The sequence below is a fragment of the Cygnus olor genome, chromosome 8, assembly GCF_009769625.2.
Source record: "Cygnus olor isolate bCygOlo1 chromosome 8, bCygOlo1.pri.v2, whole genome shotgun sequence".
Taxonomy (NCBI): domain Eukaryota; kingdom Metazoa; phylum Chordata; class Aves; order Anseriformes; family Anatidae; genus Cygnus; species Cygnus olor.
The window spans coordinates 12,630,843-12,649,429 of NC_049176.1; the positions used below are offsets into that span (position 1 = coordinate 12,630,843).

Sequence of the window (18,587 nt, forward strand, 5' to 3'; positions counted from 1 at the left end):
CGAGGTCTCTGCCACAGAAGACTACATAAGCTAAATGAAAATCCTGATATATCCTGAGGACACGAGCTAGGAGTAGGTAGGTGGGGGAACTGATGCTCTGACCAGACATCTGGGACAAGGTCCTGTTCTTGACAAGAGTTTTCTACCAACAGCAGCAGTTTCTCCATCACAGAACTTATTCATTGGTTTGTACCTTGCGAAATAAGAGTTGTGTGTGATTTTACATGTCTTTCTTACACCTTTCAGTATAAAGCATTTGGTGCTAAAGGTTTTATTATGTATATATATGTCTATACTTTATACACACACACACACCCCTCCTTGGTGACTCTGCAGAATCAGACCCTCAGCTCTCCCCCGTTTCGAGGTGCATCGTTCTTTGCTGTTGATCTAAGCCACGCCAATGAAAAGAAATGAGAACTGTTACATCACGCTACATGCAGCCCTAGAAAGCCCACAGAGAAATCCTGCCCTGCCTCAACATAGAGAAAATGGTGAAATTCAATAAATTAAAAAACAAAACAAAACCAAAAGTGGAATCATTTTTGGTTTTGGGAGAGAAGGGAAGGCCATGGTGATGCAGCAAAATGCTCTCCATTAGAACAGTGCTTTCCCTGGTGATGCCCACGTGGCTCACCAATAAATCCCACCTCAAAGGCACGCTGCCTGACCGAAGGTCACCGTGCAAGGTTTGTCACCTGTATGCTCTGAGAGCTGACATGTCAGCCACTCCTCTCCCCCAGCCCCAAGGTGTTTTTTTCACATTGCTGTGCCTAAGATCTCAGGACTCAGATTTGTGTGCGAAATACTACCACCACCCCTCTGCCTTGCCCCCGGCTTTTTCTGAAAGGGATGAAATCTGTCTTGAGCAGCAGTTTTCAAACTTTCTGCCATGACTCCCTCCCAGTTCAATCACTCTTGTCCTTGTCACTGTCACGTGAGAGCCAGTGGCGGCATGAAAGGAAGTGTTGAACATCTGGGATGAATAAAACCTAATCCCATGGCCTGGGTTTCTTGACACATTTCTTGACGCATCACAGTAATGAAACAGAAGGGGATCGAGAAGAGAAGTGAAGTCTTCACCAGTGTCCCTGGGACAACAGAATCAGAAATTCAGGAAAAAGTCCACAGGGATTTTCTTGCATGACTTAGCAAAGAAACAACCTCTCCCCAGCTAGAGGAAGCAGCTACACTGTGTTAGGGTTCCCTTTCCAGCCCTGTCTGTAGGATCCTGACGCTAACACAGATCTATCCACTGGCACACTTACGGGAAACTGCCAATGCGAGACTAGCAACTGATCAGTAACCAGGTAAAAAACACTGATACTATCAAGGCTGTAAAGCCTGTCCCATTGAACAGATTTAGCCCCCAGAACCAACAGCTTGCAGCTAACAAGCCTTCAGCTGAATGCACCCGAAGCCTGCCACGAGGCTGATGCAACCACCTGTCCGTAGGACACTGCTGAATTATCGCATCCCATCTTGTCTCCTGTCACACTGCCTGCACAGCACAGGGCTGATCGTTTAAAAAAAGAAAAAAAGAAAAAAAAAGTCTTCTTCCTGAGCTGGAGGATCGCAAGTATAAGCCATACATCCAAGTTAGCTCTGCTCATCAGTGGAGAACCTGCTGGTGCTCTCTGAGCATGCATTCTTTTTGTTAATGTTGTTTTACATCAATCACTCTGCATCACAATATTAAGAAAATCTTACTGCTGTCACACTTAAATTTGCAAGTGTCCTTAAAATCGCAGTCAGATTTCTCTGATGTGTGGTGAGGTCCTTGATGCTAAAAACACCTTTCATTACTTTTATGAATAATTCAAGCCCCCAGGTTATTAAGAGCAATTATTTTCTAGTGCATTACTCCACTAGCAGAAAATATGTACCTCTTCTTTATTACAGCTGAATCATTATACACTTACATTCAGGGCTCCGCAGTCATTTCTGTTACATCAAATACTCTTACCTCCATTTCAGTAATTAACACAACTTTTACCACATCTTCTCAAAAGCCATGCCTTCCTTCTACTTGCCCAACCCCATAAAAAAAACACTGCTAAAAGCCTTAAAATAAAAACCTAATTGTTTAAAACAGCACAATAAATGAAGGCATTTTGAAAACACAAGTGAGACACTGTCCAGTTTCCCAGGTATCAGGAACGCCCACTGAGGTAGCATTTTAGTCTGATAAGTAATGCTTGCCCTGCTCTGATAGCTTTACAATCCTTCATCTGCCGAGGTTTCCTCCATGCCTTTAATGAGGGTTTTTGCCGTATTTTTGCATATTTTTCAGCCTATGTGGGACCTGCAAAGCCTCTTGTCACAGAGTTGACAGGTCACTTGAGGAAGGGCAGGCTCGGAGAGTCTGACAGCATCAGCTGCCCGGTGACAGGGTGTGAGTGCTGCTGGAGAAGGGAGCGCACAGCACCGCTGCTCACCGGCCCCTAGAGAGACAAGGCGGGCGTACTGAGTGGCCAACACAACCTATAAATCCCCTACACGGAAGGCTTGCTCTTACCCATTACGACTACCTGAGACGCTGCCAGGTTAACCCACTGCTGATGAACCAGGCCTTGCCACCTCGCCATCCAGCAGGTGGAAGCCCAGCAGCATCTCGGCACTGGCAGCAGCAGGAGGCGTGCGTCAGGCAGGAGGGGCTGAAGGCCACACGTGGCCACGATGCCAAGGCCAGCTGGAAACCCAGGCTGCTGCCGCCACTCAGGAAAGGACTCTACAAAAGAAAAGGCTCATACAAAGGGAAAACCACCACTTTTTGTGGAAAAGGCCAGATAACATTAGCAGCAACATCTAACTCCCACCTTTTTCACCCTCTGGTGCCAACCCCACCTCAGCAGCACAGCCCCATTTTCTTTCCGAGCTCTCTGTCACAGGCCTGCCTCTTCCATCTCCCCTTCCTCTTGGCAGGAAAAGACCCAGACACCCAGCTGGTGGGTAACGAAACTCCGTGCTGCCTCAACAGCTCTGACAGCTCAGCCTGAACCTGGACCATCTGCGTGTGCTTGGTGTTGCCTACACGCTCTTGTGGCACCTGGGGTAAAGGCTGAACAAACTCCCTGGTGCTGCAGCTTGCATTACCTCATGACTCAGCAGTGACTGCCAGAACCACAACGCTTTGTGCATATGCTGAACTCTGCCTTCACTTACCTAATATGCTACTCTGAAATTAAACCACTGGGATTTCTCTTAGCACAAAAGACAAGCCTACAGCTTTACAACAGCATGACCAGCATAACCAGCACTCCATGTCTTTTTTTTTTATGCTAAGTTCACGTTGACACAGCTAGGAGGAAGCAGAAAAACAAAGATGTGCATACTGAACAGTGCATGAAAGCACAAACAACGGGGTAAGAGATACTGGAACATACATCCAGAGACAAGGTTGGGAGTTAAATGTGTCAAATTCTTCTGAGAACAGGGTTCAAAGAGTGACAACAGTTGTAGATAACAAAGAATATTTTAACTAATACATTCACCTGTATGAACATTTTATTCATCTTCTAATACTTAAGAAATTAGGCTTTTATAAAGAGATGAATTTCCTTTTTATCTAGTTTTAGCACTCCTTTCAAATTGGATGAACCTCATGGAGATATTAGCAGAAAATGGATAAATGTGTACTCTGCATCTCTTATGACTGCACACACAGGTTTGGGTTTTGTATATGGCTTTAACTAAGCTGTAATGTATTACATTAATGGCAACCTACAGAAGAGAGAGGTGAGGTAAGAAAGCTGGAGGGCTCAACTTCAGGAGCTTCAAACCTCTATTCTGACTTCACTTTCTCATCTTGTGACAACTCCTGTATCTAACAGATTTGAAGGGGCCGTATTGATCTTACCTGTCCTATCTCACCTGTGGGAAGAGCAGCAAGTTGCATGCTGCCTCCCATAGGACTTCTGACAAGCTGTTACTTTATTTAATTTCTGTATTTCAATTATGAAATGTGGCCTAGTACAGCAAAGTAGCTCGCCACCTACACTTCTTTAGTTGCAAACATTCATACTGATACCCAACACATTCAAGGTCAATGAACCTAAAGGCTTAGTGAACTGATCGCGTCTGGAAACTTATCTCACACTACTTCTCCCAAATGTGCTTGTAACAGCAGTGGAGTTTCTAGAGTACCTAGGAAAGCCTGTATCAATTTTCCTGGAATTATTTCTAAGAAGAAAATGATGAAGCTCAAAAATACTGAAATATCCCACTCCTGAATGCTTAATCAGAAAGATTGTTTGATTCAATCTTTCTTGATCCAATTACTATATGAGGACAGCAAGAAGCACATTTAATCATGAAGAAAAGAAGACATAAATGGAAAATAATACAGGTTATTGAACAGGAACAAAGTTACTGACAAAAAAAAGTTAAAAGCAGAAGATAAAAAGTTTCAAGTTCAGCCTAATGAAGGCCAATAAAGAATTTATTCTAGAGCATATTGGAAACAAGAGGATTCCTCTGCTTTTCATATACGTTAATATAGCTCGAAAATATTATGCAGAAGCCAGAAGTGTCCAGAAAATAGCTTTGCTGTGTTGGAAACCAGGCTGTACAGTTTCAGGCAGTGCAGAAGTATTGACAGAACAAGCAGATGAGGTCTCTGGCCCACTGATGTTCGTTTTTAGTAAAGCCTTGAACACAGTAGATATTCACTTCGACTAAAAGAAAATTCTGTTATTACCAATATTTACAAGGCACAAATCAAATCACCTGGATCACTTCAGTTGGTTAGCTGAAACCCAGAAAACCACACACCCCAGCTCTGACAAGCTGATAAGGATCCAGCTGATAACTAGCACAGGAACGTGGCTGGTTCCACATCAATGGTCAATGTGATTTTGTGAAGTGGAGATGCCGTTTTATTTTTTCCCTCGACTGAAAGTAACTTTACAGCTATAATGGGCTTTTCTAGCACCGGGTTCACTACCACATGACAGATTTAAAAAAAAAAAAAACACAACAGAAGAGTATATAATAGCATGAATTTAAAAGCTTAGGAGATGGGTCAAAACAAACAACAAAACACCACTACAAAGGCAATTGCTACTCAGTGACATTTTTCATGTTTGGTTAATGACATTCAAAATGGTTTCTTCTGGGACTCATACAAAATCCGGTACTGTTAGATGTTACATCAGTGACCTGGAAGCAAAAAACCCAATCCTGTTGACGAAATCTGCAGATGACACGTGGCTAGGAAGAACAGAAAAGAACACGAGGGAGGACCAGAAAACTGCAGGGATGTGTTTGAATTGCTGTCAAACAGCTCACTCCAGTGAAGCACTTCACTGTGCCGACCCCGGAGCAGCAGGCCTCCCCTCCAACCCTGGGGTGAGTCCCAGCAGAGCCCCCCTTGCACTGTACCACCCCACAAACCCTTCTGCTCTGTGAGACTAGTGGCAGGCAAACAGGAGGCACAGGCTGCAAGAACAGCCTGCCATCCACTGGGCAGGGCTGGGCTCCTCCTCCACTGCTCGATGACAAGCTGACCAAAATAATCCTTCAAAAGTAACTTCTTTTTATTATTATTTAATTGCAATGATTCCGTTTGTAACACTGCCCCAAAAGCTGGTGGTTCGGCACCTCTCAGGAAGCAATACAGCAGTGTGGGACTGTGACCAAAAACTAGGGTAAAGAGAAGGGTGGGAAATAATAAACCTTTTTTGCAACAAAGGAAATCTAATCTCACCTTCAGTGCAAGGCTGCAACAGAGGCCAGCGGGAACCCTGTGGTACACAAGGACAGGAAAAATGAAATAACCAGGAAAAAAGTTTTAACCCTAAATCACCACTGAGGCCAACACTACATCTAGTTTTTGTGATATGCACTTGGGGGGAAAAAAAAGCACAAAGAGGATGCAGAGTGATGCCACCAAGCTGCTGTGTGCACTTGGTAAACGCCCCACAGCAGGAGGGGCAGGAGCTCGAGCCCCTCAGACTGTAAAGAGGGCAGAGAGATGAGCTGGTCGCAGCAGGTAAGTACCTTCGTAGGGATAAAATACAGAATAGTACAGGAAGCCGTATTCTGACACAAAAACACATGCCAGAGCCAAGATAGGAAGCTGAAACCTGAATACATCTAAACGAGGAACATAACTTTCAATGGGGAGAGATTAACAGACTACCATGAAAATGATACCTTTCATACCTCCTGTTACATTCAAACAAGCTAGATGTTTTTCCAGATGAGGTACTTTACTCACATTTTAATGCTTTTGGATTTAAGAGTGTTATTGGAATGGAACTGGATGAAAGAGACGAAGCTTAGATGATCCAAGGATGAAGACCAGTCTAGCCTTGACCTCTGTGAAGCAGCGGGCAGGATGAACCACCCCTCTCATTTACTCGCAATCGAACCTCAGTGACAACCAAGGGCTACTCAACGACGCTGCAAGACGCGGGTTGTACCACAGAGCGCCAAGCAGAAAGAGGAAACCCTCAGAGGAACAAGCAGGGACCCAAGGGAGCTGCCAGCCGGTGGCGCTTTCTGCCCCCGCACCGAGGGCTGCGGCTTCGCCTCTGACCACTTCTGCCCTGCAGCAGTAACACACAGCTGCCAAGACATTTCAGTGCCACAAGCTGGAGGTCCAGGACAGCAGAAAGCAAATGGGATGCAATGTAAAAACAAGCAGCCCGAGGAATTTCAGTACCAATTATTCATTTTCATGTTTAATGAGCGAAGAAGGTCAGCTAGGCAGGAAGAAGAGTCAAACTACACGCCAGCTACACAGTACCATGCCATAAAACATACGCTTCTCCACTGTTTATAAGATGCACATTTGGGGCTGGATTTATGTACATTAAACAAGCACTTTGAGTGTTATCAGACAAGCACCTGCTCCATAATTAAGTCTGTGTTATTAGCAGCAGAAAGGACCAGGAGCATCCCCATTGCGGGGAGGTTAACGCCTCTCTGGCCTAAAAGGATTTTGCATGGCCACGGACGTACAGGTGTTTCACACTGTTGCTGTGGAAGCTGTGCCAGTTTTCCTAATTATGCTGAAATTTTAAAGTTTGAAACACAGGAAACCTGAGGAAATAAGGCATTTTATTTTAAATGTGCTTAGTTTTAGCATCCAAAGGCGTCAATCAAGTCTTGATGAGGAAAAAAAATTGTTACCCAACTAACATTCATTAGTCAGACTGTCAAATCTCAAGTAAGAGTTACCAAGCAAACCACAGGCTGACACTACAGCCCATTTAATTAGCTTCACACAAGCAGTTTCTTTACCTGTTTCAAATCCTGATGAGCTTCAGGGGAAGAAGATAACATTGAAGAGCTGACTCCTTAAAGCATAATAAGTTGTATGTATTATTTTATAAATAAAAATTCAGATAATATTCGTTGTCTTTATTACTTCACATAAACAAGCTTCATTTGACTTTTGGGGAGACTGAAGATTTGTACTGGTAAAAGAAACTGCAGCAAAGATATCGAAACCACAAGGATGACATGTTATGAGTGAAACACACAAAAGTTTTAAAAATCCACAGATTCTTAAAGGGAACATAGCCGAGTGCTGCTATCATAGAGGACAAGGGACTTGAATGATCAAGGGAAGGGAAAGAAAAATGATTAGATGTTTCTTTTTTTTTTTCTGGGATTACCTGTTTAAATAAGGAATACAGTAATAGTTTGTTTTATTACACATGTATATAAGAAAAATTATGCTTCTCCAAAGACAAGGTGAGAGGATTAGGGCAGAATCTGACCCTGCCCTATGGAGGAGCAGGGGCAGAGATGAGAGCTCCTAGAGAGCTCCTGAGAGCTGGATCCCTGCTTCTTTTGGGAAGGGAAAAGAGAAGGGAAGGATAATGGTAAGGGCACAGATGAGGATTAAATCTGCTGAAAAGAGCCAATCCTAATAACAGTGACCACCCAAACTCTTTTTCTTCTTTTGGCAGCAGCAACAGCAGCAAGCTGGGGATAATACCACCCACAGAAACGTGGTTCTCATGTGCTGGCAGCTCCTCCTAACTGCGAGACCCCACAGGAGATGACAGGACTACAAACTCACAGAAAAACGGAGATTGGAAGGGCTTTCCACTGGGCACACGGTCCAGCCTCCCGCTTAGGCAGGACTAGCTTGAATTATTGAAAGCTTCTAGCATGAGCTCAATTATTGAGTCTCCAAGGATGGAGATGCTGGGGGCTCCCCCAGCAGAATTGCTTTCCCTTATATTAAACCAGAATTTGCTTTGCTGCCAATCATGCACAATGAAAATGCAAGAGGAATGGTCATCTCTGAGAAGAGTCTGTCTCCATCTTCTCCACAATATCTTTCAGGTGGCAGAAGACGCCAGTTAAATCCCTTGTGAGCCTTCTTGTCCTTTGGTCTCTCATCACTCCCTCACGCAGGCCGCCCCCTGCCGAACTCACTCTGGTTGGGAATATCCCTTTTCTGTCGAAAGCTCTGTATGGGCTTCAGTACTTGAGACGCACCCTCAACGTTCTGCCACCTGAAAACCGAGTTTCTGCCAGCTGAAAATGAGGGCTCATCCTCTGCCAGTGGCTAGGCCTGAAGATGTTAGACAGCATCAACCCCCAGCACTGACCCCATTGGCACCCCCCAAAACAATTTCTAGTGAGCTGCCAGTGGTCCGGCCACAGGCCCCTGCACCCTGGGCATCGGCCAGGCCCCTCAGCTCTCCACCCGCTGTGCAGCGAACCTGTCCGCTCTGACCTCCTCGGTTTGCCTCCACAGCCTCTATGGGAAACAGAGACTGAGAAATCATTGTGGCAGGGTCTGCTGGTGTCTAACCACAAAGGATTTCTGTAAAATGCCTGATAATCCCCCTAAACAGAGGGGCAAGGCAGACAGGCAAATGAGAATACAATGAAGCTTTCCAGACGAATGTCCTTCAACCCTGGATTAAGAGGATTATACCACTTAGCACAGCACATTTGTAACTCCTCGGATCCAAGTTTTCTGCAGATAAGTTGGGAATTTAAATTCCCTAGAGGAAAGCTACTCGGTTCTTGCACAAACTAACACAGCAGTCAACTTACATGCTTCTTTGCACTTCTATGCAATGTAGTCTCAGAGTAACATAAAGAAATGTTGTTCCCTAAAGGATATAGCAAACTAAAGGAAAGATATCCCGGTCCCACGCTTACCGACACAATTTGTCTGATTCCCCATGCTTCCTTCTCACCATAGCCAGCTGCCCCTCCTCAAGACCATATCGTGATGGTTAACAGTGCAAACTCCTTTTGCACAGGTGCAAGTGATTACCTAAGATACAAACTGGCAGAGAAGCAAGACTACAGAGCAAAACCCCCAGGAGCCACAGTCACACTGCAACAGGACTAGTTTTGTTTTCACAAAGATATCTTACAAGATATCTTAAAGATATCTTACAGGACTGCTGTCACGCAGCTTTGCTTTGGGGCACATCTAACAAAACTTTACCTCAGATCATCTACCTTTATGGCATCCTCTATTTTAAATAATTTTTCATTATTCCCCCAAAACACTGAAATTGGATTAATACCACCCTGAGTTAATTGCCATTGAAGCACACAGCAAATACCTGCTGGTACTGTACAAGGTTTCTTACAGAGAGCAAGTACTCCCACTAACTTGTCTGGTATTGATGTGCATGAAAGCGACACTAAAAGCACTGCTACATTTTCCACCGAAACGCTCCCATTTTCCATTTGGAAATACAACTGGAATCCTATTTTAACTTTTCTCTGCAGCCAGAAAAGCATACTAGAAACACCTTGAAAAATAGTGAAGCCTTGATTTTGCAAACAAACAGATGAATCCCCAATTACAAAAACACCTGTGACGGTAACAAACTCTCAGAATAAAGGAAAACTCTGCAGATTTGTTCTGCAGAACCTTACTTTACAGACGGTACGTACTTCGGTGTAATCTGGTAAAGCGACCAGGACAGTCAGTAGGATTTGCCCCAACATATCCCCACTGGCAGCTTGTCCCATGATTTAATGTAGCAACAGAGAACCGAAAGAAACTTTCTGAGTCATCCCATAGTAGCACAGGCTCCCACGCATCCTTTAATCCCATCACCATTTTGTTGAGCTTCATCTTAAACCTACTTAGATTGACTGCACCACTGTTAGCGTATTTTAAATATTTAAAAAATGATTTTAAAGAGCAGATATTTCCTATATAAATCCTGAAAAGAAAAAAAAAAGACTTCACTTAGTGACTGGCAACATAACACACTGAAACATGTTAATGCTCCTTAATTCAGGGGAGCAACAGAGCCGCTAAGAACACATACTTACAGTCAAGTCAACCACTCGTATTTTATCAAAAACATTAATAATGATACTTTTCCCTCTCGCAATATTTCTGTTTGCTAGGAGGTAAGCAGATACTTCACTGAAAAATCATTAAAAAGAAAAGTTATTCCATCGCCTCTTCAGCAGGACGGGCACCAGCCGGAGCTGTTACGTGGCGCTCCTGACCCAGGGCAATCCACGCGCCCAGAGCCAGGTCCATAAGGCACCGTCATTTGTTTCTGTTCCGAAGCCATACAGCACAGAGGCCACCACTGAACCCATTTAAGCAGCACTTTTCCGAGATCTAAATTATCAGGTAAGCCACCCGTGACGTGCTTTCTTACCACGTGGATTCATATCTAACCAACTAGGGTTGGCCCCAGAGCACAGCAGCACGTCAGCTCACCCGGGAGACCCCAGCACAGCAGGCAGCTCCTGGTACGCTGGCTAAGTTAAAAGCTACGTGGAGCCTGGTCTCTAACCAAGGCACGTGGAAGCACACAGCTTTGTCTGGATTGCCACGCTGATTAGCTACATACTGATTAGCCAACTGCTCCAGCATGCCTCATGCACGCTAGTCCGGGTGAGACAGCGAAGGGCATCTCAACCAAAGGGACTGGGCAAACCGTCGCTTAGGTGTGAGGGTCTGGGGGAGATGCAGAAGATGAGATCGTGCACAGGCAGAAAAACCCAAGCAGGAAATACACGCAGGGAGGTTTTACACAGTGTGGCAAGAAAGCAAAATGATTCTCTTCTGAGAGCACCTCCTTTGTTGCAGTTTAACGAACCACCTCGGGTTGCTTTAAGATGTACTTGTGCGTGGATACAAACACATTCACAGACCAAAATCTGCAAACACAAATGCTTAATTGGATTGCTAAATAATTAGCCTGATTTGTATTCACAGTGAAATTTGAACAGTGTCTGCTTTCAAGCTAGGCTCAACATTTAGACATTCATTTATTTTCAAAGTCTTCTTTCAACTCATTCTAGGTTGATTGACTCACACAGGGGCTCAGCTGTACGATTTGAGACCAAAGATGAATTTTGGCAACAAATTTTGGAGTCCAAACCAGCGACTTCAGTGCAGCTCCCTAGAAGAGCTAGGATCTCCGTGGGGACAGAAGACGCTCACACTGCATGTAACTTACACAAATATGCTACTTATGGAAAAAGTAAGTGACAATTTGACTAAGAAGTTCCTACAGGTACTTAAGGTGATTTCAGAAGTTCATAGAAAGGTGTTAAATCATCCTCAGAGACTCAGTGACTGACAGTGACTTATATCACTGACCCCAGGTGCACACTGAGCACCTGGCCCAAACTTTTAACTGACGTGCTCAGACACAGGAAGAGTTTACAGCATTTAGTACCAATTCCACTGCTGGAAGAGTTCAGTTTATTTCAATATGATTTCCAAAATATTATTTCAATTATTTTGCTACTGAGCAGGTTGTCCTCTTCTAAATTTAGCAACCCAGAAAGATATTATTTAATAATCTTATCTCCACTGAAATAAAGGGTTAATTTTAATTCTGTTGATGAAGGTAAATTGCTGAAAAGGTAATAAAGAGAAAAAATAGATAAATAATAAATAGCTTTCAGCAGAAGAACTGAACCACTGTAAAGAGTATAACCTTAAGCACTACTGACAAAGGAGCAAGAGTAACACCTACCACAGATTTGGGTTTGCTGACTGCCACCAGATTGGCTAGAAAGTCTTCATCGCACAGCTGGCTAAAAACATGGGCATCGTAAGCCACCATTATGGAGATCTCTTCCATCATTTTCCCGGCAAGCTGCCGTTAGCAGCGAGAGCAGGTTCACGATCCAAGCCTGAACCTTGGCTCGGTTCTTTGTCAGTTGTTCACACCCACCTGAAGAAGCTAACGAGGAAGGAGTGTCACAACAGAAAATATGACCTAGCAAATCAGCTCCCACACAGGCTTTCCTCTCGAGGGTGCCTTTTATTATTACAGGAAGCACATATGAAACACCTGCTCATATTCTCAACAGCCCACTTGCAAAAGCATCTCCTGAAGTTTGAAAAAATCCTGGCAAGTAGTTTAAGTTCCAGTATTAGGCTGCAGATGAAAAAGCAGTAGTCAAACCAGATCAGAATTAATCAAGAAATGATCCACCAGTGCTTGGCAGCAGAACTGGAATCCCTTCTGTTCTTCTCAAACTTGGTAACAATAGTTTTTTCTTTATACCTAGCTTTCCTCCAGAAAAAGCTGATATTCTTGTTCAGCAGAGGTTTGCTTCCCAGGGAGTTAGTTCTTTTGGCTTGTTTCTAAATTCACAGAGAACGGTGTTATGATGATTTCTTTCAAACATTCCCTGGAGATTTCCAGGAGTTTCTAAATCTCTCCTTTGAAACTCTTAAGAAACATTCACCTTCTCTTGTAGGCAGAGCTGAAAAGTGTTTTGTGCCACTTGGCTCCTTGCTTTTCGCAGGAAGATGATGGTCTCAAGTCACAACCCCCCCACAAAAGAGTCCTTCAGTTTCCATTCATAACACAGTAAAACAGTTGTGCAAAATGCAAATGAAATGCGTAAAATCTGCCTTGAATAAGCTTGAACCTCCACAATTGAAATAAAACCAATTTATCCAATTGAAAATATTCACAGCAGAAGGTTTTTAACCTGAATCCAGGACCGCTTTGCTTTCAGTTAAGCGATATGCTATCTTGTCTCAGAGCCCTAAGCAGCAAAGTTGCCTTCCAAATTACTTCTGACTTGCCAGTTCACTTATTGTAACATCTGACACAGAGAAAAAGCTAGTGTGAGGAAAAAAATTGGAAAAATCTTTAAAAATCAATATTCTCAAAGCTACAAATGAAAATCTAGAAAATAATAAATAGTTTGAAAAAACAAAACATCCACAGAAGAAACTCCTCTCAGGATGCTTTGGCAAGGTAAAACTTCTAACTAAGCCAGCACTTTTGCTTAGATTCTTCTGCTACATTCTCCTCTCTGGAAGCCTTTTGTTCTTCCTGGAAAAAAATACAAAAAATTGTACCTGCTCGAGAAGCATAAATCACTTCAGATGCGCATTAGTCCCAAAAAAGAGTATGTGCTAGGTGCTGCAAACCTGGTAGAAGTATCCAGTTCAACTTGCTGGTAGCAGATGTTTACGCTCTTGCTTTCCAGAGCGAGCAGGGTAAGACGCACCTCACTTTTCTCTTTTTCCTGTGCTCTTGAAGTATCCTTGTCAAAGATTACACGGATGTCTAAGTAGAACCAGGTGCTATTTGCATTTGAATAGGAAATTTGAGCAACAGCTGTAGCGTTCAGGATTAAAAACCCAACATGTATTTCACTTAAATAGGGGGAGAAATTACATGTTATTGCTAGGAAACAGAGAGAATTCTAATAGGCTTATAGCAAACAAAAATGCAGTACTTGAGGTTAAATCCTGAAGTCTAAAGCAGCTTCTGATCATGCTTAACCCTTGCAGGATGAAGAAAGGTATTTTTTCCTTGAAATGCCTCTGTAATTTTTAAAAAAAATCTTTATCCTTCTTCAAAGGCTTACAGAGTTTTTCCAATTATTTCCCGCAGCAGGGATACTTCAGATTCAGATCCTGAAGCAACATCCAGCCCAGAGGTTTGCTCTTTGCATCACCTATAAAAAAAAATCATACCTGATATGCTAAAATCTGGTCACCTTTTCAGAAGTACTTGAAATGACCGTTTCCTCTTTGGCTTCATCACCTTGTGTTTTGTGGTTTTTTTTGTTGTTTTTGTAGAAGTTAAAAGCGTAATGCTCCAAGGTGCTGCTCCTCGGCTCGCCCAGGTAGGAGCACAGGTGCCTACGCGGCGCACTGACAAAGGCACCTGTTGTGAGAGGTAAAGAAAATAACTTCCCACAGTGCCCCCGCCCCGCTGGCAACCGCTCAGAGGCTCTGAGCAGGGCCTGAGATTACATTTGAATAGTCATGTATGCACAGGGGAGAGAGCGCGCAGTGTAACAACAAACACTGCCATGTTAATGAGGGACCAATTTAATTCTGCAATAAGGGCAGGAGGTAGGGAATGCAAATTATCAGACGTGCTCAGCAGCTGCAGCTACTCAGATCCCTCTGCTGATTTAGAGAACAGACGTTTTTATTTATAAGGAATTAAGAACCTGAATCTCTATTTCCTTTTTTCACCTTCATCAGAAGGGGTACGATGATTTAACAGAGCTCAATCTACAGGCTTCTAATGTACCATTGCCTGAGTAATTCTTCACACATATCTCCTTAACAGAGGGCTGACAATTCTGGCATGATCTAACTAGCAATCACAGGAACTAACAACTGATTTTGGATGTTGGCTAATGCGTATCTTCACTTTAAAAAGGATGTTTTTCAGCTGTTATTTCAAGCTAGGATGGCTGAGCTGCCTCCAGATCTCTGTGAACCTGCAGTTTGCATTCACGTTAACAGTCTGTGCTATGTACAACATGAAACAGAGCACAAAATTTTAATAAGTATTTCAAGCCAGTTAGACTAAAACTTGTGAGTTAAACTGGTAGAAGCAAACACTGGAAAGAAAAAGGCAGCAAGCACGGAGATACCCGTGACTACCTCCCCAGGCCACACCACGCATTCTTGCCAGAATTTCAATACAGTCTGCCCCCCACAAATATTTCGGACTACTGAACTGATGAATAATCTATCAAAAGACTGAAAAACCACATAGTGCAGCTTTGAATCGAACAGCACTTCTCTGTGTAACACCAGGTCTACCTTGCAGCTGCCTTCCCCAAGGAACAGGAGCACAGTCCCTTACACGACATATTTTGAAAGCATACCTCCGAAGCAGCAATTTTTGGAGAAACGGTTCACCCAAGCAGTCAGGATGACAGAGGAGAACTCGCAGAAGGACAGGTGAGCTGCAGATAACCGTTAACTAATTAAGGTCAGTAGCCCTAATTACATTTGTTGGGATTTCTATGCTGGTGGATAACAGAGGTGAATGGAAAATTCCTGAATTGAGCAAACCAGCTAGCTTAGCAAAGCAAAACCTGCTCACTCCCAAGATAAATTCACTCTCACTCCACCCCCAGGAATGTCTTACTGCTAGCTGACAGGGATGGGATCTTCTGATAGACGGGAAAGCGTTACTTAGGTGAGGTATGTGCAGTTTCTGGCTAAGCATTCGTTCCTGCCGCTGTGCTTTTGAAATGTCACTTTCTGCCATTTGCTTTTCTTGTATTAATGACGCTGGGAAGTTTACAGCAGCCTTCAGATAAGGAAACATAACACTCTTTTCATAGCACTTGAAATGGCATTTGGCAGTATTCAGGGTAAGTTTACAGGGTGTTTTTCACCCAAATGAGAACGAATAATGATAGTATCAAGCTCTTTCGGTACCTCCCTTACCCAGTAGTGACCAGTAACAACTGTTTCCAACACAATCAGCAGTGAAAAAGACTTCATACGGAGTCAAACACTGTGAATCCCAAAATGAAGTCACCTTCTCTCCTCACCCAAGGAGGACCAGCTGACCATCGGAGCACAGCAAACACCCCAGCTTTTCAGCATGCATGTAAGTTACTTGCGGTCCCACCTGAAGCCCCCTTTGTCACGGCTGATCGAGCACAGGTCGCGTTGCTGCCCCCCACAAGTCTCTGCTGTGCCCATCTTGCAGCCAGATGAAACCTCTGTGTTGGGACACGAGGTGGGGGAGCGTCTACCTGACCTTTACAAGGGTGGCAATCCCCTGGATTAAGCAGCAAAACCTTTACTATTGTGCTGTGTAGCCCTCAAGAATGCTACAATTTTATTAATAACTCTGTTCCGGTTTTAGACATCAGGAATACCTCTAGGGGTGCTTTTGGATTCAAAGTGAGCTCTGAATACTAAGCCATTGCTCACGGAGAATGCCCTGTGCCAGTTGACAAAAGCAGCCAGCAGGTTCAGGCTGATCAGGCTGGTTCAGCAATCGCATCTCCAAGTTTTATTTTTATTATTTAAAATGTCAAATAGCATGGCCTATTTTTTTTCCCAAATAAGTGGGTGTGTGCACCTGTGTTTCTCCTAAAATAATCCTCCCAATGTGCGGAAAAATCTGGGCTTGATGTGCTTTAGCATATGTACTTCCACGGGTAAACCCGCAGCATTCGCAGCCATGCCACATTCTTAGGATATGAAAGCGGGTAAAACTGTAACCTCATTTTCACAGATGAAAGCCCTCTGGAAGGAGTGAATATCCTCCCTCCAGCGGTGGCAGAGGTCAGCAGGGCTGCAGTTGCTGAGGCAGGGGCTTTTCCGCCCAGCCGGTGATGCTGCCGCGCACTCCCCCTCTGTGTAAACGTGTGGCCTGCTGCAGGAAAAGGGGCGAGGCCTTTGGTTCTTCATTTATGTTGCCAGCTCTGCCTTTTGCATTATTGACTGGGAGCACAGACAATGAAGAAGGCTGGTACCATCTCCCTCATCTGCTTCAGTCGTACAGGAAAGCAGTATCAGCAGCAAACTCACTGTAAAAGAGGCAGGAACCTTTACAAAATTAGGATTAAAATGAACGTAGCAGAAAATGCTCAGGTACCCTTCTTCCAGCCTTTCCCAGTCACCTGTGTGGCCCACAAAAAGCTAATCCTGCTCCCACCACAACAGCTGCTGCGTAGGGATTGTCTTCCCCGCAGCACCTAACTCATCCTCAAGGCTCGGGAAAAAAGTCCTAAAACTATCAGCCTCACCACCAAAATCACAACAGGCAGAATAACAAGCCAGCTGACAGCCCCCCAAGCTTCTGAAGGTCACTCCCTGTATTTTTAAAAGCATATTCTCAATTAATTCTGCGCTGTGTATTGGCTCCGCTTCTCAGAGCCTGTTCTTAATGCCTGCAATTTTAAAGGGTTCGTGTCGAGTCTGCATTTCAAGTTTGACATTTACACGAAACTACAGCTCAGACTACAGCTAAACAAGGGTGTGGAGCTGGCTAAAACAAACCCACCCATCTGATTTCTAAAAGTTATATGAACTTGAAAAAGATTAAAAAGCAGCATAACTGGATGCCAGACTACAGGTACATACTCGTTATTATTCAGCTCAGTCCATGACAGAATATTCTGCAGCCTTTTAAATTAACTTACGACTCTCTTTTGAATTTTAATTAAATTCACATTTTTAATTTCTGTTTCCATATTTCTTTTCCATACTGCCATTGTCACTTTTTAAGGGCACCAGAAGTGATTTCCTCTCTTCAGCTAAGTTTTCCTCAGATGTCAGCTATCTGGCAAAACCATCTCTCTTCGTGAACTTCCTTCTCATCTGCCAAAAGCTTGTACAGGAGTTGGGGTGACTTTTTGCTCGTGTTTTTCAGAGGCGAAGCCAGCACAGGGCTCCCACCCGGCCGAATTCCTGCTGTGGTTTATTGCGTGGCCCCACGAAGAGCTGCGGTGTCACGGGAGGTGGAGGCAGCGGGGCACAGCACATGGAAGGTGCCAGACGTCCCCGAGCAGCTTTTGCTACCAAGTAAAAGTCATGCTGAAGCTTACTGTAAGCTTTTTGGAAGTCCTTGGGTTTTGAGAAAACAGATTTTACAGCACATTCAGGGCATGCATTGAATGTGGAACCCAATATAACATAGTGAGGCTTACAACAGATAAGCATTAGTCCTTCCTAGCCATCCAATTATATTTGGAAAATAGGTGATTTTTTTTTCTACTTGCAGAGGCAAGAGATGCTCCTAATGAGCTTCACGACATGCAAACGGCCGCTCTGATCCTAAGGCACTCCCAGTGGGGTCACACTGGTTTGCATCACAGATTTCCACACAGAAACCATTCAGAAGACAGAAATTCCTAACCCGACTTTTGGCATAATTTCCCCCAAAGCAGCACACATCTGCCACTTGTTTCGTGTTTTGCCCCATCTCTTTGGGGAATTATTTTTTATCTCCTCCCAGCTCAGTGGCAGCGGGCACTCATAACCTACACAGGGAGGGAAGCTGGAGCAGGGCAGGAGTAGGGGAAGTCCCAGGGAACCTCACACATGATCCAGGCCAAGGCCAGCGTCTCCTGAATCTGTGCCCTCAGAGCCAAATAAATGCAAACAGGTCCCTCCAGCTGCCAAAGGGACAAAGATAAATAATCTGATAAACGTCTCTGGTACATCTTCTCTGGGGCTATTAATCCAAGAACTGAACAATGGCTTGTATGACATTTTGACCAGGCAAATGCCATTAAGAACTAAGTTCTGTAATAAACTGATCCCACACAGGAAATTTTATGTTAAAACTGTTGAATTTATCGCTACAACTAGTATTTCAAAGAAAAAAAAATGGGATCAAGTATTTTTCAAGAAAATTAGCATAACAGTTGTA

At 43.9% G+C, this 18,587-nt stretch overlaps 1 protein-coding gene across 24 annotated transcripts in view; it reads right to left on the reverse strand.

Annotated features, from left to right (window-relative positions):
- The window catches only part of RABGAP1L (RAB GTPase activating protein 1 like), a 250,803-nt gene that overhangs the window by 22,179 nt on the left and 210,037 nt on the right, over nt 1–18,587 (reverse strand). Inside the window, exons 1-2 of one of the 24 annotated variants that reach the window (XM_040565598.1) lie at nt 15,073–15,222; nt 11,949–14,111 (exon numbers count right to left, since the gene is read on the reverse strand). The exons of 19 other annotated variants lie outside the window; for them this stretch is intronic. In XM_040565598.1, coding sequence (XP_040421532.1) covers nt 11,949–12,059 — 111 coding nt within the window. In that variant the 5' untranslated portion in view covers nt 12,060–14,111; nt 15,073–15,222. Of the gene's footprint in view, nt 1–11,948; nt 14,264–15,072; nt 15,223–17,566; nt 17,780–18,587 lie in introns of those variants that run through there. 4 more of the 24 variants (XM_040565599.1, XM_040565600.1, XM_040565597.1 and 1 more) reach the window with 4 other exon arrangements.